This window comes from Sesamum indicum, linkage group LG2 (genome assembly GCF_026168435.1).
Source record: "Sesamum indicum cultivar Baizhima isolate 11 linkage group LG2, ASM2616843v1, whole genome shotgun sequence".
NCBI lineage: Eukaryota > Viridiplantae > Streptophyta > Magnoliopsida > Lamiales > Pedaliaceae > Sesamum > Sesamum indicum.
Window position 1 is genome coordinate 15,103,533 of NC_142658.1, and position 22,273 is coordinate 15,125,805.

A 22,273-nucleotide genomic window follows, 5' to 3' on the forward strand; every position below is an offset into this window, starting at 1 on the left:
CATAGCGTTGAGTTAGCTAGTTCGATTAGTACATATGCATTATGTCGACTGTGGTGCATTCCCTGGCCTACTGAGGATACCGTCTGAAAAGGAGCATTGTTGTACTATATCTTTTTACTTATTAATTAAAATTACATTTACCCAAAAAAAAAAAAAAACTCCATACACGCTCTCGTGCACATCGGCTCCTTAACGAGTCTTACATCGAGACTCACACATAAATCCTCCTCTTGATCGAATTAAAGTGTAAATAAATCATATTACTTATCAAATAAAAGCTAAAATCTGCATTATAAAATGACTGATTCATGAAATATATTTTCAATAATTGCTTAAATTTGTGAATATTTTTTAGAAAAATGTAACTATTTGTATTGATTGAAGTGTCAAAATGAATGGTACATGACATGACATTTCTAAGTGTACAATCAAGTTATCAGCTTCTATAAGTGAGCATTGAATTATTGAGATTGGGCTATTTTAGGGTTTTCGAAAGCTTCGTTCTGATGGAACAACGTCCTCATCGCTTCTGTTCAGTCACATTCTTGATCAATTGAAAGCAAGGGTCACAATCTGTTTACTGATTTGCCTGTTTTACCCTTCAAATTTGTGGTTGTAGTTTTCCGTCTAATTTATTTTATTTTATCTTGTTTTATTTTCCCGATAAATTACAATGAGTTCTTCTAAAATTTTGATATAATTACAACTACTCTTTCATTATTTGAAAAATCATCAATACCTCTCTGATTTTAATAGTCATCTAACAACAAACTCAATCTATTAATTTCCATTAGGTTTTCATCTAATTTTTTTAAACTAATCAAAATACCCTCATTGGCATAAATTACAATTTTATTTATTTACTTTTTAAATTTTTTTATGAATTAAATGGATAATTTTTTTTATTTTTCAACAAAAAGAAAAAATAAAACACAACAAGAGCAAAATTGACCGTTCTAGGCCTTAATCCAAGGATTACACAAAAACATCAGGAGGTATTGGTAAATTTTTAAATAATGATAAATATTCGTAATTATGTCAAATCTAAAGAGAACTCATTGTAGTTTATCTTTTTTTTCCATGCATAATTACCATGGTTCACGGAAAATCATGAGAATACCAATGAACTACAACTATGAAACAACTACTAGCCACTATTTTTTGTAGAGGAGGCCAAAATATTAGCTATGATCTTTCTGTTCCAAATATTTTGACCACATCTAAAACAATGGCAATGTTAATTAATTGTTATTAAAAATTTAAATTTTTTTATTTGACCATGATGTAAATATCAATTCACTGCAATTGTTAGGTCATAATCATTTATAATGTAAAAAATAATTTATTTGTTTATTAGTATTACTGAAAGATTCAGGGAGTGGAATTTTCATTAACCTCTGAACATAATTTTTTTGGGTAAATTATGATATGCATCTCTAAAATTTGTTATAATTACAAATACTTCTGTGTTTTTTACCCCTTGAATTTAACAGTCGTCTAACATATATCCCCTAATTCTAAGGGGTAGTTGAAAACTTTCAAATAATAAAGAAATATTTATAATTATGATAAATTTTATAAAAACTCGTTATATATATATATTATTTATTGCGTCACTCAATAATAAATTTCAGAGTAGCACGTGTGGTAAGTCACGGACTTACCTGACAAAACAATTGGTGAAAGAACCAAAGAAATGGTAATGGAATAAACTGTTAGCAAGTGATTTTTGTTTAGAAAGACAGCAAATTTAACAGTGTGGATGGCCAAAAACGCATCGACAGAGACGTCATGTTTCGTACGTTGTCGAATGTCAAGTTTCAAGCCTCATTACTGAAAACGCCAACTCCAAGGTTAGAGCATGGCATGTGGAGCGGGTATACAGCACGCCCATCTCAAACCCGACTTGAATCCAACGGGTTCGAATCTAAACTATCAAATTTGAATTGGGTATCAAAACTTTTGTTTAGTGTATTTTATCAAATTCGGGTTGGATCTTGGGTCTAGAATTTGATTTGGATAGGTGTGGGTTTTAGACGGGGTGGGAAGGGCTTCAAGTCCAACTAAAACATGTCATCGAGATGGTCTGAATTTAAAATTATAATAATTACAATTATTTTTCATGATGTTTGATAACGAGTACTTTCTCATTATTTGAAAAATTATTAATGCAATCCTGATTTTAACGCCGGTCTAATAATTAGTCAATTATGTTGGTCTCCGTTCGGCTTTCATCCATTTTTTGTGGTGAACTGACCAAAATGTCCTTGTAAACTAAAATTATAATTCTATTTACAATTTCATACCCCCATAAAAAAATTAAATAATTTCATCAAATATCAGAAGGTACTTGTAACTTTTCAAACAACAAGAGGAGTATTCACAATTATGTCAAATCTCATGACACATCGTTATAATTCATCCTTAAAATTACGACAGACACAATTTTGGCTTTTCCAATAAATCTGACCAGAAAAAGATTATATTTGATAAATTGAAGTGTCAAATTGATAATTTTTTTTAAATTTTTAGGTTCAAATTAGTGAAAGAAACAAGCTAAGTTAGGGTATTGGAGTTATGTCAAATATCCAAACAAGATAGGTCAAACTTGTACAACTTCTTTAAAATTCCTATATTTTAGTTTTAAATCTACACCACTCGTGGACAATACCATTCGTTTTCATCTTTTTTGTATTATTCTAATTTTATCCTATGTTTTTAAAGGGACATGTCTTTTCAATTTCAACTCTTGTCGAATGCAATCCTGAAAATTAAGCAAATAAACAACTCATTGGAAAAAAAAAATATATATATATATATATATTTATATGTATTTTCATTAAAAATATATTAATTTGACACAACAGTTCTGATGGGGAAAATCCTAATTTACCAAAAATACCCTTAATAAAGGGCATTTCTGTAATTTTCTGGTATGAGATCCGCATCCTACTCAAGCGGGTCGGGCAGAACCCGCCCCAAGAAAGGAAGACCCGGCTTAACAGGAGCCGTCTGATCTAAGACACTATCGCCCAGATGATGACACGCCTCTGGAGCTATAAATACCCCGACGCTTCATTTATTGAGGTAACTTTTCAATTTCAACTCTTATCGAATGCAATCCTAAAAATTAAGTAAATAAACAGCTCATTGGAAAGCATATATATAGTATATGTATTTTCGTTAAAAATATATTTAATTTGACACAACAATTCAATATAAAATATAATTTTATTAATTAATTCAAACACATTCTCATTAAAATTTATACAAAATTAAAAATACATATTTTTTTAATGAAAATTAAAAAATGAAAATGAGAACACAAACAAAATGGAGAAATCACTAATTTCACTTTCACATAGTGAGAACATTTTTGAAAAAGCAACTAATAATTGTCACTTCTTGAAAATGGACTTCTCAAGATGTGACCTATATATATATAGGGTGTTTGATTCTCATTGTAAGATGTTTTCATAATTTAAAGATACTTAAAATATCTAGATAAATAAAATATGAGAGTTTATCAGGTGTTAGAGTGTTTGATTAATGATGACCGAAAAAATAATCAAATTGTTAGAATCTAAACTTATATAAATAGATAATATTGCTTCGGGAGGCAAAATTATCTACGAAGGATAAAAGTGAAATATTAAGAAAACTACGAGTGCCGTTTTTATCGAATAATAACATTAAAGATCTCATAAGATGCTTTAAAAAAGTTAAGCGAAGTTAACTTTTTCCAAAGAGCTTATAATTCCAAAACATCTTATTTTATAAGCTCTTCCAAAAAAAAAAAAAATCAAATAATTTTCACGAGCTTATAAGCTTTCAAATATCTTATAAGATGTTTTGAGGTGCTATTCTGAAAGTACGTTTAATCTTAACAACCAAACATTCGATTTTTTTTTTCAATGGACTTTTATACCAAGATTTCACTTAAAATGTATTTCCAAACATCCCATAAATTTCTATAAAAAAAACAAAATCAATGTGGGGTCGATATCTTTCAAATAAAGATTGAGAGGCCGTTCGCATAAATTGATACAAGGAGTAAAGTGCAGACACTCTATAAAAATCTGTTCACCTCTTTTGTATAGAATCTTACCCATAACCAAATCAATTATATATTAAATATTAGGCACTTGACATGTGATTGATTACTTTTTTTGAACTGTAGAACAATTATATAATAATTTTATTGCATTTATCATATAATTAGTTTAAACCTAATTAAATTCAATGAAGATTAGAATTTTGTGAAACTTCATAATTATAGAGACCACTAGAAATGAGCACAAGTGGAACCAAGTTGATTTCTTGGACCACGTCACGTACACATTAATTTAAAACCAAAGAGGGAATATCATGCAGCAGTAGGGGTCCCTCTGACAGTGAAAACTATCGGAATTCTTGGAACTCAGTCACTATTTTGAATGGGATGTCGTATTGGACTGTAATTCTAAACCAATCTGTCTTAATGTGATGCATGTAGGTAAGAAAACTCCAAAATTGAAACCAATTATTGATGGAAAACACGTGAACAATGATCGGTACTATTTGCATCAATATCTTAGTGTGTGTTTGTGTGTGTATTTTTTTTAATAATTTATCCATGGTCACGTTCGATTCTTTTTTTTGGTTTTATATATATCTCAAACAGGTATATATGTCGTCGGGCGATGTACCAGCTTTCGTTTTGTTTCAGGTATATATAGATAGCAAGTATAAATACGCTTGACTCCTCACGTTTTACATGTACTGGTATTTTATGAAATTTGAAAATCTAAAATTTGATGATTGGTGGTTGATATATCTTTTTTCTGAAAAACAAATTCTATAAAGAGATAGAGAAAGAATAAATATGGACTATTGAGAAATGGTTTTACAGTGATGATTGTTTATATTAAATGTCAGGGGCAAAAATTCATGAAAATAGTGTTTTACATAATCGTAGTCAATGCAGCTTCAGACCCAAACTAAAAAATCAAAGTAAAAATGAAGTTAGGTACACATTAATTTCTAGGGTGGGTAAAATAATTACAACCTAGTACTTATGGACATGCTACATTGACAACATTGGAGAATAATGTCCACCTCTTTGAAGTTCAACCAAAAGAAGGGTTGATTCCTATTCTCCTAGCTTGAGTAGCCCAACACCCTTTATAACCCTTAGGAACACAAAGCACAAGTATATTGCCAATAAGCCAATACCTAGAGACTTGTCCATCTCCATATTCCTCTTTGGCAATATCACAAGTGCCCACAACAATCCCCCCATCAAGAACCCTATAGTCTCGTATAGATCATGAATATTCCCCGGGATTGCGTACCCATTCGGGTACTCCCGCCATGCCGCGGATACAAGTGATAATCCTAATCCCACCAATGTGTTGAACAATGGACCGGCGTAGCATCCTGACACTGCTACTTGTGCCCCGTCCACACCCCCTTTTAATGCCATAGCCAAGTTGGATATCAAGTCCCCTAGTGAATTCCCCCATGCTAGGACAGTGATTCCCAAGATTGAAGGGCTTATTCCAAGAATGTTGCCCAATGCAACCAATAGAGAAACTAGTTCCTCGACTATGATGTATGTCCAAACGATGCTCATTAAGAATCCTCCGGCCAGCCAAGGGAATTGGAATCTCGTTGGTGGGCCGGAATTCTTGGTTGAAACGAACGCCAACGTCCCAAGAACAGTCCCGACTATGATTGATGCCAAAAAAATTCCCAAATTGGCCTTAATATCGACGCTTTCGCCTTGTGTGCTGCAAAGGGCAGCTAATAGTATTGGTGATAATGATGCTGAACTTACACCGAATGGCTTAGACCATTTTCCTTCACTTATATCAGGAATTGTGAGTCTTCTTGGCAGGTAAAGTGGCAATTCTAAAACATAGAAGAACAAACTACTCCAGTAATAACACGATGACTTGTCGATATTCAGACACCCCATTCCACCTCCTGATTCCTGTTCTTGAGCTTTATGATCACAACCCTTTCCTGATTCCAGGCCCTTTTCCTCATCAACATTGCCCAGCAATGGTATTCCGACTGCCCCAAATTCATCTAAAACCGACGAGACAGCCGCCAATTCCTCCTTATGACAGAACAAATGCATCACAGAAACAACCGCAATGTAAAGAAAGTAGACAGCAAGAAAGCACAAGGCAAACCAGAGATTGATCCTCCCATATGCAACGATCACGAGGAGAGAACAGAGAACCAAAACGAAGAAGAGTACATCCCTGACAAAGCTGTTTTTGTCGACTCTAATCCCTCGTGAAGATATCGAAATACTAACGATCCCGACAACGAAACACGAGATGAAGAATGCGCCACCGAGCACGCTGTTGAGGCCGACGTCCGCGTCCCCAGCGCGAGTAAACGAGATTACGCTCGAGAAAACGTCGTTGGCGCCGTTGCCAAGTGGGAGGAGCGTGGTACCAGCTATCGTCGGGGACAGCTTCATCACTCTCGACAGGCTCTCAACAGACGGGCAGAAGTAGTCGGAAGTGGTGTTCCCCAAAACGTAGAACAACACCGCAAGCCACAGGAGAAGAGCCGAGTATCCGACAGCAGGCATGTTCATGCAACTGCAGTAGAAGATCTGGAGATAATTCAGGTAGCCTTTACCCCAGCAGCTGCTGTGGGACTTTACGTACGCACACTTTGATCTACGATCGACGAGCTCACGAACGTCGCTGCACGTTCCAGTACTGCCGGCCTGATCATCACGATCAGTGTTCTTCATCAAGTGAATGGAGGTGGGATTCTTGGAGATGATGTAGAGAGAGAGCAAGAAGAGGAAAGAGAGATTGAGGAAGAGAGAGAAGGCATGTTTGTACTTGTTGTGCTGATGAGGTATCGTGGTGTGAAAATCCATTCATGTGGGGAGAGGAGAAGTGGAGAGGAGTTAAGAGGATGGGGCATTGGGAAAGAAGAGCTTTAAAGATGGAGAGAGGTGGGGGTGGGGTGGTAACCGAGGTAGGAATGTTTGGTCCAGGTTTGTGGTTGGTACTATGAGTTAATTAGGCTGTCTTTTTGTAGCAGAGGTATACTGATTTGGGAGACCTTCTTTTCTTCATTTTCAATCTAATTGAAAGGTTGCGGTGGGGGTGGGGAGAGGGGGCAGGATTCTGGAATAAAGTTCAGCCAAAATTGGATTTTTCATATTTGAATCAAGGGATAATTATATTTACATTCGGATTTACGGCATGTTTACACAAATCACTTCATCTTTTATATAAGAGATGATTACACTTTTTTTTTCTTAAGTTTGGTGTAATTATACACATACGTTTTGTGGTTTCGAAAATTATATCTAACACCTTTGAGATTTGCTTCCATCTAATAAATAAGTCACTCAATTAGTCAAAATTCACCGAATTTGTTGATAATAACAAAAAAGACCAGATAAAGATTTATATTTACACTTATTACTGATTTATTGTAAGTTATATAAATTTTTTATGACCAAATTACCCCCATATGTCTTCACACATTAATGCATATGAGGAGTTATATTTTCACCATTATAAGGGTAGTTTAGTTAGAAAAAAATTATTTGACCTGCAATAAGTCAATAAAAGTCAATCGATGGTAAATATTAACCTTTATTCATTTTTCTTTGTTAATATCATCAAATTTAGTGAATTTTCACTAATAGAGTGATCTATTTGTCAGATGGAAGCAAACTCATGAATACTAAATGTAATTTTTTAAATTATAGGGAATCTACGTATAATTAAATCAAATTTCGGAGGAGAGGGACTATCTCTTTGTATAATCACAAAAACTACCTTGACAACAAAAAATATAGGGGTAGTTTGTGTAATGATCTAAAGTTTAAGGGTGTGTATGTATTTTTCAAAAAAATAAGGGGTGGTTTGTGTAAACATGTCATAGATCAAGGGGTATGAATATAATTATCCCTTGAATGAATTTCACTATAATTATACTATATATAATTATAATATATATCTATGATTTATGTATAATTTAAAAATAGTACTTAATCACATGTATTATTGTACTTGTTATATAATTGATTCAATATAACAAAATATAGTCTGAATGAATTTCTGTTGAAGATTCTGATGATATTTTGGAAAAGTTCTTATACTAAAATCAGATTTAGCAAATCAAATAAATTACAGAGCAAATGTGATATATTTGTCATGTAATTAGATAATTTTTCTAAACTGTATACCAATCACACAATAAGTGTACTATATTTAATTCCTTTTATATCCAAGCAAATCTGATTTGAATTAAAATTTTCTAATATTTTGGTGTCATATCAATATGTCATAGACATGTGTGTTTTCTAAAATAAATATATATATATAATTAAATTAAACTAAAATTGAAAAGAGATTATGCGTTGTAGAACCCGTGTTTTAGACAACACAGTAATATATTTAAAATCCTTAAATCCAAGTTGGTTGATCCGTAACAACATTAGATTCAATATTTCTTAGAAGATGTTAGAAAAAGGGTAAATTACAGCCAGCTCTTTTGAGATTTAATATAATTATAAATACTTTTTTATTGTTTGAAAAATTACGAATATCTCATTGATTTTAATACCGTCCAACAATTTCCGCAATCTGTTAGTCTGGGTTAGTTTTTTATTCATTTTTATTGTGAATTGATCACAATTAATATCATTGTAAACTATAATTAGATAAAATACACTTTGTCCCCTGAATTATTCTTGATGTAACATTTACCCCCTTAAACTAACAAATGTAACACATACCCTCTAAAATAAAATTTTTGGATAATATTGCCCTTACGTTATATATATATATATTTACTTCAAATAATTTATTTCTTAACAATTTTTGCATTGTAAGTTGAATTAAAATTTTCTTAATTGAAAAACATATATTTTAATTGTAATAAAATAAAATATAATCAGTGAGTTAAATAATTTAAATTTTATTATATTTATACAGAATTAAAGTTACGTAACGAATGAGTACAATAAATACATTAAAAAGATTATGAAAAGTTTCTATTAATTTGGTAATAAAGTCATTAATACTATTTATTCTTTTAGCCAAAAATGAGTAGTTACATATCAATTTTTTGTCGAGTCAAGGAGGTAAATATTATATTTGTTAATTTAGGGGGATATTAATCACATCAAGAATAGTTCAGAGGATCAAAGTGTGTTTTACCCATTATAATTTTACTTTTAAAATTTTCTGAATTTTTTATGGACTAAGTGGACATTTTTTTTTATATATAATTTCTCACATTTTTCCATCCATTTTCGTCTTTTTTTTTATTTTTTAATTTATTTAAGAAAAATACAACAAGTTGGACAGAGTTGACGATTTTGGGCCTCCATAAAAAAATACGTAGTTTTATTAAGCATCAGGAAATATTTGTAATTTTCGAACAATAAGAAGCTATTCAAACTACAACAAACATATATTTCAAGAAAAAGGTCGAGAATGTACTGTTAGTGGTCAATTTCCTTTTTTGGATTATTGTAATTAGTAGTAATGTCATATTAATTTCTTAATCAATAGTTTTTAATTAATAAAATGATTTAAATATCTATAAAGATACAAAAAAAAAATGATTAATTACATTTTGTTATCTGAACTATGATTATTTCTACACATTAGAATCTAAACTGTTTTTTTTTTATCAACTTACCATCGCAACTTTACGAATTTTTGCACTTTGCCTTTTTAACTATTTTTCAAATAAATTTTTGCCGAAAAAACATTACATGCAATGTACATGTGATACTTAAGGGTTATGTTATGCGAAATTTTTCACATACGCACAACATGTGATGTTTTTCCTGCAAAAGAATCAATAAGAAAATGATCATATATGATAAAATACAAATTTTACAAAGTTGAGATAATAAATCGACACAAAAAATAATTTTGATGACAAAACGTAAAAATGGGAGCAAAATGTAATTTACCCTAAAAAAATATAGGACATTGGTAAGTATATATGTTACTATGTATAATATAATCAAGGAGCTTTTCGAAATATTTACTAAAAGAAATTATTTGAAAAAAGAGAAAAATATATGAATAACTGCGGGTAAATTCGTTCTGACTTTTAGAGTATTTTAATTTTTTTTTCAAAATTCAAGAAAAAATATAACAATTTTTCTAAACAAGTGCACATAAATTTTTATTATCTCAAATTTTAAAAATATTTATAAGATATTTCATAACATTTTAAACGCTCTCAAACATTTCATAAAATATCTAAAAGAGTTAATAAGTACAAAAAAAAAAAAAAAATACAACGTAAATACTTAAAGAGGTTCGAATTCTCAACCTCTTTATTATATATCTATAATAAAAACCCAAAAAAAAAAAAAGTTTTGGTGACAGGCTAAAAATAAAAATTTTAAAATACTAATTATATTTAGCTGTATTTATCAGATGATATGTGTGCAAGTATTACGTGTTATGGTGATTAGTGAATATAGCAGCGAGAAGACAATTATGTGTACACGTTTTACGCCTAATATGACGAATGAGAAATTCTGGTCCTGACCTAGTTCGGTTGAATCCGAATTAATTATTTGGCAAGTGCGATACACTTATCGTATGAATGGTGTAAAGATCAGGAAAATTAATCAATCATATAATAAGTATGATACACGTGCTCTGTGATTGTTTTGATTTGATCAAAATTAATTCAAACAAGTATTTCTCTATGAGGAATTAATATTTACATTTATCTATATAAAATTAAATCTTCTTTATGTCATGATTAATAGATTATAACGTGATTAATAGCGCAGCTAATTTTTTGGAAAGGGAGCTAGAAAAGAAATGCAGCAAGATAAGGTTAGCCGCCCCCGCCGTCCCCCACATACAAGCAAAGCATGTCTTCTTCAGTGAACAGTGATGGTAGAACAATAAAACAAAATGAGTTGAAATGACTGTTTGATATTTGATAAAATTACGTAATTTTTAAATAGAGGTTCAAATTATCAATTTTATTCTTATTGTATTTTTTTTTTAAAGAAATAAAAAGATATAGAAAAATAGAATGAGGTGGCAGAATAATTTTCGAAAGTTTAAAAAATTGTCTATTTAGTCTATAAAATAATTTAGAGAAAATTTTAAAAATCGAATAACATTATAATTCATAGTTCTACAAGAATACTTTGGTCAGTTCACCACAAAAAATGGATAAACATCTGATGAAAACTAATGGATTGGGCTGGTTGTTGGAAGGCTATTAAAATCATGGTGGTGTTGGTAATTTTACAAATAACGATGAATATTTATAATTATACCAAACTTCAAAAGAGCATGTTGTAATGTATCCTATGTACTATTAAAAAGAAATAGATATGCTCAACCTATCCTTTTCTTTTCTTTAAAGAAAGAATCTTTTGAGTTTTTTTAATTTAACGTCTTAATTAAGAGAGCAAATCACCATCATTATTTTGCTAATTTTCACTTTCATGCTTCATATATTTTATTTATTTATTTTTGGCTCCAAGTAAAAATATTTGTTACATAATTCTAAATTCTATTAAAAATATTTTAGTACAATAAAAGATCTTATTATTCCAAACGCCCAACATTTTATAAATTCTACAAATTATTTAACATTTTAAAGAAATTATTTTTTCCAGATAAAATTTAACATATTAAGTTTTTAAAGCATATCATAAGATGTAGGAACTTATAAAATATTTTTGGGATAATTACACTTCCCTCCCATGTGATTTGGTGTAATTACACGTAGATTTCCTGTAGTTTGAAAAATTACATTTAACACTCTTGAGGTTTGTTTCTGTCTAATAAATAAGTTTCCCCGTTACTTAAAATTCACCGAATTTGCTGATATTAACAAAAAAAAATAAAAAAAAAAACTATATTAACCCAATTAACTTATTACTGACTTATTACATGTCAAATAAATCTTTTTATGCTCAAATTTGCCCCATTCATTTTCACACGTTAATGCATGGAAAGATGTTTATCTTCACCGATATAAGGCTAGTTTAGCCCGAAAAAAATTATTTGACCTGCAATAAGTCAATAATCAGTCAATCGATGGTAAGTATCAATTCTCATTCAATTTTTTTTTTTTTTTTTTGTTAGTATCAACAAATTCAACAAATTTTAACTAACTTATTTGTTAGACAGAAGCAAACCTTATGAGTGCTAAATAGAGTTTTTCAAACCACAAAATATTTACGTGTAATCACATCAAACATTAGGAGAGAGGAGTATAATTATCTTAATATTTCAAATAATCTTAGCCAAGCACACTCTCATACTAGTCAGCTGTTGAGCATTACCCTATACATCCAAGTTTATATTTAATAAATACTGACAATTGAAATATATTTAATATGTGTGTACAATTTAAATTTAGGTTACATTTATTTAATTAAGTATAATTCCAAAATACATAAAATAAATAATTTATTAAAATTGGTAAAATAAATTAATTTTAAATATACATGAAAGAAAATTATTTATATAACTAATTATGCAATGATATGATTATTTGTAAATGAAATAAGAATATGTAAGCACATTTTAGACAACTCACGTTTTATCACCCAAAATGTAACCTCTAAGGCCTTGAGCTTTAATGGATAATAAATAATTTAGATATGTAATAACTAGTTATTATAGCACGCTATTTTGCATGCATAAAATAAATAATTTTTTATGCTTTAATTATATATAAAAAATATATATAAATCAGCATATCACATTTCAAAAAGTAAATAAAAAAAATTAACAGAATAGACGTACCAATTAGTATAGATATATAGATGAGAAGAAGAATTTAAGTACGGGTGGTTAAAAAATACATAAGGGATATTTTGATAATTTAAAAAATTAGTATCGCGGTATAAGTAACCATTATTTATGAGTAAAAAAGGATTTTATTTTATTAGTATAGATTAAGTATTTTATGTACTTTATTTTTACCCTACCCATTGAATACGCAAAAGTCTTCTTGATATTATATCCAAGACAAACTTAGGAATGGAATAAAAGTAAAAATTGAATGATTTTGGTATATTATTCCTATGTTTGGTATACCAATGGAATGAAAATGGGAATTAAATCAAAACTTTTCAAATTACTCATGTATATGTTTTGTAATAATAAAATTTAATTAAAAATAAATAAAAAAGAATTAAGCAACATCTCACTACATAAAAAATAAGCTAAATTACATTTACTGTCCAGTATGTTAGGGGCCTAGCAAATCAAGGATTCTAGTTAAAGGGGTAGCAAATAACATCCAAGAATTAAATATTTTTTGGCTATTTAAGGACTCTGGCGACCGGAGTTTTCAAAATATCGGAATCTGCCTACCTGGACACAAATTAGGGTTCCAATTTCGGGGTTTTGTTGACGTGGCTGTGGTGTAAAAAATAAGTGCCAACAAAGCAAAAAAAAACACAAAAGAAAAAAGAAACCAAAAATAAAATCCAAAACCCAAAATAAAAGAAGAAGAAATCTCTTTCCTCTCAAATCGATCGAAGCCTTTCTCAGACAAAAATTCCTAATCCCCAACACTCCCCATCCCTGAAGAAGACGACCAACCCCAACCGCCACCATTTTCCCTTGCTCTGAGCCCGACTGTTCAAAGATTGAAGCATACTGCATTATGTCTTCCACGCCCAGTTGTAAGTAACAATAGACTAATTTATATTATTGCCCTACTTAATATTTTTTTATAACTTTCAATTAAAATTATATCTTTTTATCTGAGTTTTGTTTTATCTTCTAATTAATAATATTAACTTTTTTAATGATTAATATTTTTGGCATGTCAAAGGTGTCTTCTGTGTTAAAAATCTTCTATCATAAGAATGAGAAAGTAGATTTTAGAATAAAATTTATATTTTTTATTATTTATTTCTGCATTTTGTTGTTTTTTACAATACACACCTATAAATATATGTCTAGCCAATATTATTAATACTTTAGTGTATTTTTAGAAGATTTGTTTTTAAAATCATTACATTCAATAAATAATAAAACTACCATTATGTTTCTATATTACTTTTTTCTATTTATTATTATTCTTTCCTAAGAACAAGAAAATGTTACATTAATCTTGGGTAAATTATATTTTTGGTCCCATAAAAGGACCTGTTTCTAATTTTGGTCCCATACAGGTCCATTTATGGACCAAAATTGAAAACAGGTCCACTTGTGGAATCAAAAATGTAATTTACCTCATTGATCCCACACTTATGGAATCATAAATTATATTTTTAATCCCATAAGTGGACATATTTTCAATTTTGGTCCCACACTCAGACAAATTCGCACATTGAGTTCCATTTGTGTTTTTTTTTTTCTTCAATTTGATGACCATTGAGGGATTCTTGATAACGACAGCTGCTCTCTCTGTTAGTCAATACAATCAAAATAAGGGTAAATTACATTTTTGGTCCCATAAGTGGACCTGTTTCCAATTTTGATCCCACATATAATGTGTGAATTGGCCTGAATGTGGGACTAAAATTCGAAACAAGTCCACTTATGGGACCAAAAATGTAATTTACCCAAAAATGTGATAGTATCTTGAGAAGACGATGGAAATAGTAAACTATGAATAAGAAAGACGGCATTGAAATTTAAACGCAAGCAATAGGGAGATGATTAATAATCTCATAACAAAAGCAGTTCAAGAACCCAAGCAAGAGGATTTCTTTTGCCAACAAAATTTAACAAGCAAACGAATAATGGAATCATATATTTACATGCAATTTATTTAGTTATATTGTTATTTAGCTTTTCAATTTTCATTCAATAGAAAGATTTTGCAATAATTTTTGAAAAGTTCAAATTCATTAAGCTTAATGAATAAGATTTTGTCACTTATAAAGTACTTATTAAAATAAATATTTTTAAAAATTTATGAATACCTTATATTTTTATTTAATTAAACTTTTAAATTATTGTTCTGTCAAGGTAACAAGCATTACGTGCAACATACATGGCTCATACTAAAATATATACGCGCGCATTAACGGGTTTGATAACGTTTAACATGAGAGTTTTCAAAAAAATAAAATTACCCTCGATAGAACCTCATAGACAAGAAAAGAATCGCAATTTTAGTCGACTCGGGTCAGGTGTGGCTCCATCCGACTCGATAATTGTCGATCACCAGACACTTAGAAGTTTGAGATCAGTACGGGTATTTGACTCTACAAATACCCCACGACTATTTTAAGCTAATTTACGTCATTTTGATTGAGGGAATCTTCGACCTTGCTCGTATGTGTTTTTATTTTCAATTTTCAGTTTTTGAAATAGTAATTAAAGTGAAAATATATTTGTTTATATATTTTGTCATTGGAAATATATTAATTTGATATCATAATTCAATATAAAATACAATCTCATTAATTAATTTTAATATTTTCATTTCAGATTAGTACCTATACAAAATTGAAAATATATTTTTCTCCACAAAAAACTGAAAATGATAAGACAAACAAACAGACCTTATAATATTTCTTCCGATCGATCTCGCCATCAACTAAATTAAGTATGGGAGAGTCAAAGTGTAATGTAAATACACGTGCAAACATATAAAGTCGCTAGTGTAGTGCTATGTTTGACGGGAAGCGACTCTGGTTCACACTGGAGAAAATTTAAGTGGACAAACAAGAGAGGAAGAGTAGGCGGAGATGCAGTTGGTCGTTGTTCGTTAACATCAAGTTGCAATCGAGCCGTTCCTCGAAGTCATCGAACACCAATAGCCCAAGTTGAGCAAAAGGAAAATCAAAACTCTTAAGTTAATGAAGGTTACGTTTTTGCTCCTATTTTCGCTTGGTTTCATTTGCTGTAAACAATGGAAAGCGCTCTGAAAATTGGGCCTTCTTCAATTTGCTCACCGCCCAAGATTTCCCCTTCACATTGCCATTTGCCCAAGAATTCGAGCTTTCTTCCCAGAATAGGATATGCAAATCGATGGAGCGACGCCGGGTCGCTGTCTTCTTCCTGCTCTTCCACTCCTCGGGTTAGTGATTTCTTTTCAGTTTTATTTGGGAAATTTGCATTCGAAACTGGTTTCATTGCGATACAATTGAAGGGGTGGGGTTCTTTTTGTTGAAACTTTGGTGAATTTTTGATTAGGTTATTATCAGAGCATTTATCTGTCAAGTATGAGTATCAGATGATGAGTTCAAATGGAGGGAGAACGATAATTGAAACTATACCATGTGATTTAGGAGCTAGAACACTTGTAGACTCTCTGTGTATTTCATGTTTTGTTATACATGAAAAGCCGTAATTGGTCGGATAGAATGAAAGTGTGATGAAATTAAGGATGCTTAGCTGCATTAGACAGCCTTCTGTGTTTTTTTAATAAAGAGGTGGTGATGGGCAGAGCTATAATGTAAGACTGTTGTTTTGTCTTTGTTATTTTTATTCTCGGTCCATTTCTTTGTTTAGATGCTGTGGTTTGCTCATGTGGTTGGTCGCCATACTGAAGTCTAGCTTATGTGGTTTGTGTCTCAATTTTGGTTTCTTGATCACATGTAGATGCTCATAGTAGTTCTGATTAGAAAACATGTCTGTTGTGTTACCATTTATCGTATTTGAAGAATGAGTATATGAGCGTGGTTCTAGTATGATTTCTTTCTGAGCATGGTTTTTCTTTTAGTTTTCATATATTTAAATTACTTAAGGCAGTATAGCATGATATTGCAGGCTGTGCCATGTACTGCTGAGGATGCACACAGGCGAAGAAGTAGTCTTGAATCTCTTTTTTGTTATGATAAGCCTATTCCTGAGGAAATAATTGAGAAGCCCATCGGGTTATCTTTGGCTGAGAAAGATGTTGGAGAAAATCCTCGATGCCCAAGTTGTCAGACTAATGGAGCGATTCTTTGTGCCACTTGTTCTGGATCAGGCTTATATGTAGACTCCATCTTGGAGAGTCAAGGAATCATTGTAAAAGTGCGATGCCTAGGTAATTTCTAGCAGAATTTCTTGAACAGAGCTTCTATTGGTTTGATTGGTTTATTTGGTTTGTTTTTCAACAAGCACTGGAACTGAAGAGATATTTCCTGTTCTTGAGCACTTATGAGCCTTTAGTGCATTGAGTTATTTTTAAATACTGCTTCTCTAAACTATTCAGTCCCTCAATCCGACTGTGGTCTAAGTATACATATCCTATACAATAAACAACAGTTTTTTTTTCATGTGTATGCCCGATCTAATGAGTTGGAAAGAAATCATTTTAGCATATACATTGTAACCATCTTTATGGAAAGAAGCCAATGAAATCAAAATCATTCAAAACATCTTTGATAGAGCATGTAGGTCTTACACATATTAAGTATTGGTGTCAAATACCACATGACAAGTTAATGCCTTTACCGGATTTGAATATCCAGTTTTATTGGCGAGAGCCCATTAGAATTTAGCTTTGTTGGTGAGAATCTTAATGTCTTCTCTCTTACTGTGTAGGTTGTGGGGGAACTGGGAATACTATGTGTTCAGAATGTGGTGGCCGGGGTCACATATGACTTGGCTGGTATACAAGGTTCGCTTCTCATTAAACTAGTTGCTTCACGGGATGTGTACACCTAGCACAAACCTCAAATCTGATTGCATTTCTTTAAGATATGTCGACCTCTTGAATTTTCAAATATTTGCTGTATCATTTGATGAATCAAAGCAAAATTCATATAAATGTGGCAACATCTTCTTCTTATTGATATTAATATTTCTTTTGCAGTATTGTTTTTTACTTCTATGATTTCTGTTTTGCATAATGCTTATTCAGCATTTAAATATCGTCTTTGGCCCTGTAAGAGAATTCATCTTCCACAGACATGGGATTTCGCCCTTTGCCCGTATCTAGAGCTTATCTGCTGCTTTATAATAATTGTGTTGATCGCCTGGTGTAAAAATTTACTAATACTCCAATTGGTCATGGTATTACAATTATAAAATAGAGCATGGGAAGCTGATAAGAGAAGAAATAATACCCACTTATTTAGTGAGTAAAACCATTTAACTCTCTACACCAGAACTAATAGAAAGTTTTTGGGTAAGTAAAGGATTTTGTACATGAATACAGTAACAGGAAATGGTATACCAGCCAAAGGCTTGTTTCTTTGTAAGGTCAGACAAATATGAAAACACAGGATAAGAGTCATTCTTTGCCCTTAGAATGCTATAACATCTTCTAACTACTTGTGCACATTATGTAGAAACAGAAATCAAGTAGTTCTTGACCTCAATGAAGAAGTTCTTTTGAGTGCTATGCTTGTGATCTTTGTAGACCCCGGATATAAGATGGGATTGTGCTGTCAAATTGCTGGCTTTGCGGGTTTTCTGCATAAGCAACATAATATGCTGTAATGCTGGCTTGAACCGATGCCATAGCCACCCTATTCTGCAATTGATAAAGTTAGAAATTGGTGTGCACTTTGTAGCAAGAAAATGTTGAGGAAAATTCTTCAACACTTACCATGAAATATCCAGTTAAGAAAGCATATAAGGACACTTCAGTTGCATAACTCATGTGAATAAAAAGTGCTGAAGTACCCCCCACTAGTCCACATACTGATCCTTCTGCCACCCCACATAGGAAGCAGAATGAACTAGTGAGATCAGAATCAATCAACTTCTCCATCCCGGCCCGTCTGAACATATCCCATGTATCCATTGATGCCTGCACAATCCCTTTATTGTACACCCCGACATGCACGAAACCCCACCTATTTCCATAAGCTACAATCCTCGACGCAACTCCTGAACAGCAGTTTGCGCAGAAGCACATGAACTCGTCTACATCCCCGGAGACCAAACTCACCGTTCGAGCTAAACCTCGAATAACAGCAAGAACGGGTACAAGGATAGAGCCAATGCAAATACTCCCCATTGAATATTTAGCTGCACTTTTTACTACTGCCTTGAAATCAACTTCTATTCCACATGCAAATTTCATGTATTTGATATGTGATACTGTGACTTGCATCATGTTCTTTATAATCTGCATGGTCCATGTTAAGCTTCCCAGGATGAGGAAAATGAATAGAGTGTCGATTTTGGTTCTAGTAGCGGTGGCTCCACCGATGCCAGACATCAAGAATGATGAGTAAAGAGTACTTGTAATGATCGATATAATTACTGTTGTTTTAACTTTTGGAGGATGATATGGAAGAGAAATTGTTAGTATTCTGCAGGCGTGCTCGATTCTGGGATTGACCCAACATGCGTATATGGACTGTAGTATGGCAGAAGCTAGTGCAATTATGGATGCTGCTAAACTCCCCGGTGTGCCTATAATGACGAGTAAAATACCAAATGCGCATGTAAGAAGAGGGCTAAGCCAGAACGTAGTTCTAAGAGTTCTTGATGGATTATAGCTTGTAAATGCTTGCCATAACAATCCTGTGATTCCTGAAAAAGCTGTTGAAGAGAGGACCAGCAGGTACCATTTCTTGGGGTGGAAATGATGGTTGTGGGCAGCTGACAACATCCCACGAAAAGTGAGAAAAATTATCAGGATAGCAATTAGGAGAAACTGTATGTAGAAAATGCAACGAAAGAGCTTGTTGAGTAAATTTCCATCCCTCCTCATCTCTGCTTGGGTACCATTGGTTTCCTGTATCTGCATCCAATATCACTTGTAAGGCAAAGACTAGAGAGAAATTAACAAGAGATAAGGAGTAATTTAGTTGAAGAGAAACAAGAACAAGAAACAAGGAAAAGGTGTTCATCTGCCTGTGTTAAAGATCATCAGAAGTACAAGAAACTAGAATAGGATGAGTGCTTGCGTGTATGTGTGAACAGGGATGTTTTTACGCTACCCATGCAAGTACTAATCAGACGAGGTATCAACTAGATCAAATTATGATGATACTGTACGTAAAATACTGAAACCATAACGATCACTGGTCTACATTCAAGTTGAACTGCTACCTAGCTATAGCATCTAAAGCACGTCTTAGGGACAGGGAAAACCTTGTTTCTCAATTCTGTGAGATCCTACAATCCTCCCAGCTCTGCACTTATTGCCATGAAAGTATGTTCATGCACTCTTTTCTTGGCACCAAATCATGTCTTCTTTTGTCGTTCAACTTCAAACTCATTTCAGGAAACGACTAGAAATCATCTGAACTCTCCTTCTTGATGTTGTGTGTGTACATGCATACGTTGCAGATAGCAGGGATTCCTACTCCATTAAAGTCTGAATATGAGGTGGGGTGGATAAAAGGCAAGTCAGCAGCGGTGACGTAGTGAAGAGGGGTCTCTGTCTCTCCCCTAAGAGTCTCGTGATGCAGTTGGTATTTTACCTGAATTGCGTTCACCCTTTGTATATTAACTAAAAAGACTACTGAGAAAAAGAGGAGGTGTTTGTTATCAATGCTTTTAGTTCACCAGTTCAAGGGGCTATCTAAACTCTTGTCCTTCTTTTTTCCTTTTTAACTTTTCTTCTGACCAATGACAATTTTCATATTAGTTTTTGTATTGCAATTTATGATATTCTCAATTATGAGTTCAAATCATGTTGAGAACATAGAGTTTGTCGTATTGTGAGGGTGGATTTACGGATTAGCTGGTAACGAGTCTGGTTGGCTAAAAACCAAAATTTGATTGCTCGAATATTTTTGGGATCCGGGATGGAGGACGTAGCAGTTTGGACCGGTTACAAAATTTCTAAAATTTGATTCTTTAGAAAAAATATATTATCATATGTATATGAGAGCATAATATTATTGGTAAATTAAAATTCTTTTTAGAAAATTTATATATCCATATTTTAAACTTTAAAATATTAAAATTTTTCAAAATATATATTACTTATGTATACTTAAAGCTACAAACTATTTTATAGGGCAAATTGCAATTTATCCTCCCGTGTTAGTAGAAAATGGCAAAACACTCTTATGTGAAAAATAAATTAACAATTTGCCCTCCTCAAAGTATAAAAAAAGAGCAAAATACCCCCTTATGTCATATTGTGTGCAACACGTGATGCGTGTGCAGCACGTGATGCATGTGCAATTTTCTTATAAAATGACTTTTATGCCCTAAATGTGAACCATTAGATATTGTCTTTTATATATATCATGGTTGAGATTTGATAATTAAATCAATGACCTGTAATTTTCTTGATTTAGATCAACGGTCTACATCAACGTACAAATAAATGGATCAAATTTATTTGAATTAGATCATGGCTTATATTTATACAAGATATAAAATAAAATTTATAAACTATAAAAATAGATTTTTACAATAAAATAAATTATAAAGTATATATACACATATATATACATATAATATATATAATTAGTAAAAAAATTAAAAAATATCTAGAAAATTCTAAATTGCCGGACGTCGAATGAAGGTGCATATGGAGGTGGTGGTGACGAGGTGGAGGGGCGCAGTGGCGGGGGGTGGGAGGAGAGAAGCGCAGCGGTGTGGGGGGAGGGGGATGAAAGTGTAGCGGTGTGGCGGGAGAAGCATAGTGACGCGGGGGAAGATGGAGGAAAACGCAGTACCAGGGGAGGGGGATGGGGAGGGTGTAGGATTTATGGCCCTTGACCAATAGGTAGGCCTAGGCCCAAGTCCACTATCACTTGGACGGCTCAAGCCCATGCCCCCCCCGGCCTACTTGGCTGACTTCCGTTCATCTCTCTTGGCCCATGACTCGATCTACCCCGTTGACCCGCCTGCCCACTTCCCTCTCTGGTTCATCTCCCTCGTTCTCGCTGCTGCTTTTTCTCATGGGCTTTGGGACTTTTACAATCACCTCCTTCCTCCTTTCTCTCTCAACCAGTGCCACTATTTATCAGTGGTCGGTTTCTAGTTGTGGCTAAGAAAGATAATACCCTTCCTTCTCCTCTCTCTTATTTCTGTTTGATTGAAAAGAGTTCTAAGTGAACACTAAGTGTGAGAAAATCTTTGTGGTTAAGTAAAAGGGGTCTGTGTGGCCAAAGGGCTAAGCGGCTGTTTGAGCAACTGTGAGCAGTGGCTGTCGGTCTTCGTGATCGTGTGCTGTCCCTCAATAGAGGGAAATCGTAAGCGATGGTGGGAGGGGGCAGTCGCTGGCGCTGAGAAATAGATATATATATATATATAGATATTTCATATGTATATGTATATATATTATAAGTATATATTTGTATAAATATTATACATATATAATATATATTTATATATTTTTACTTTTTATATAATTTTATATGCAAAATTAAATCTAGACCGTTCATGTATAGAGGTAAGATCCAACGGTTGATAAAGAC

General features: G+C 32.4%; 3 protein-coding genes across 8 annotated transcripts; 1 reads left to right on the plus strand and 2 right to left on the minus strand.

Annotated features, from left to right (window-relative positions):
* Window positions 1-4,993: 4,993 nt before the first annotated feature.
* Window positions 4,994-7,035, minus strand: LOC105155736 (cation/calcium exchanger 1). Its single transcript, XM_011071666.3, has one exon. It carries the CDS (start codon window positions 6,887-6,889, stop codon window positions 5,132-5,134), a length of 1,758 nt encoding a protein of 585 aa, XP_011069968.2. The 5' UTR covers window positions 6,890-7,035; the 3' UTR covers window positions 4,994-5,131.
* Window positions 7,036-15,634: 8,599 nt separating this feature from the next.
* Window positions 15,635-20,541, plus strand: LOC105155738 (uncharacterized). 3 transcript variants are annotated; one of them, XM_088877998.1, is made up of 4 exons: window positions 15,635-16,023; window positions 16,716-16,977; window positions 17,478-17,553; window positions 19,205-19,223. In XM_088877998.1, exons 1-3 carry the CDS (start codon window positions 15,856-15,858, stop codon window positions 17,534-17,536), a joined length of 489 nt encoding a protein of 162 aa, XP_088734124.1. In that variant the 5' UTR covers window positions 15,635-15,855; the 3' UTR covers window positions 17,537-17,553; window positions 19,205-19,223. The 3 variants fall into 3 exon arrangements, with proteins under 3 accessions (XP_088734124.1, XP_088734123.1, XP_011069972.1); XM_011071670.3 differs by lacking the exon at window positions 19,205-19,223 and adding an exon at window positions 20,184-20,541 and having other exon boundaries at window positions 15,637-16,023; XM_088877997.1 differs by lacking the exon at window positions 19,205-19,223 and having other exon boundaries at window positions 15,636-16,023; window positions 17,478-17,750.
* LOC105155737 (protein PNS1) lies at window positions 17,899-20,188 on the minus strand. Of its 4 annotated transcripts, none has more exons than XM_011071668.3 (3): window positions 19,986-20,188; window positions 18,487-19,632; window positions 17,899-18,411 (listed from the first exon to the last, which is right to left on the minus strand). In XM_011071668.3, exons 2-3 carry the CDS (start codon window positions 19,600-19,602, stop codon window positions 18,277-18,279), a joined length of 1,251 nt encoding a protein of 416 aa, XP_011069970.1. In that variant the 5' UTR covers window positions 19,603-19,632; window positions 19,986-20,188; the 3' UTR covers window positions 17,899-18,276. The 4 variants fall into 4 exon arrangements, with proteins under 4 accessions (XP_011069970.1, XP_088734121.1, XP_011069969.1 ...); XM_088877995.1 differs by having other exon boundaries at window positions 19,944-20,188; XM_011071667.3 differs by lacking the exon at window positions 19,986-20,188 and having other exon boundaries at window positions 18,487-19,729.
* Window positions 20,542-22,273: the final 1,732 nt, after the last annotated feature.

Bases quoted from the DNA above. Each gene is read 5' to 3' on its own strand.
- LOC105155737 (XM_011071667.3), bottom strand. From the start codon at position 19,638: ATGCAGATACAGGAAACCAATGGTACCCAAGCAGAGATGAGGAGGGAT. The intron at 18,412-18,486 runs GTAAGTGTTGAA...TATCAATTGCAG, and splicing joins TCTTAACTGGATATTTCATG to AATAGGGTGGCTATGGCATC.
- LOC105155736 (XM_011071666.3), bottom strand. From the start codon at position 6,889: ATGGATTTTCACACCACGATACCTCATCAGCACAACAAGTACAAACAT.
- LOC105155738 (XM_088877998.1), top strand. From the start codon at position 15,856: ATGGAAAGCGCTCTGAAAATTGGGCCTTCTTCAATTTGCTCACCGCCC. The intron at 16,024-16,715 runs GTTAGTGATTTC...ATGATATTGCAG, and splicing joins CCTGCTCTTCCACTCCTCGG to GCTGTGCCATGTACTGCTGA. The intron at 16,978-17,477 runs GTAATTTCTAGC...CTTACTGTGTAG, and splicing joins TGTAAAAGTGCGATGCCTAG to GTTGTGGGGGAACTGGGAAT.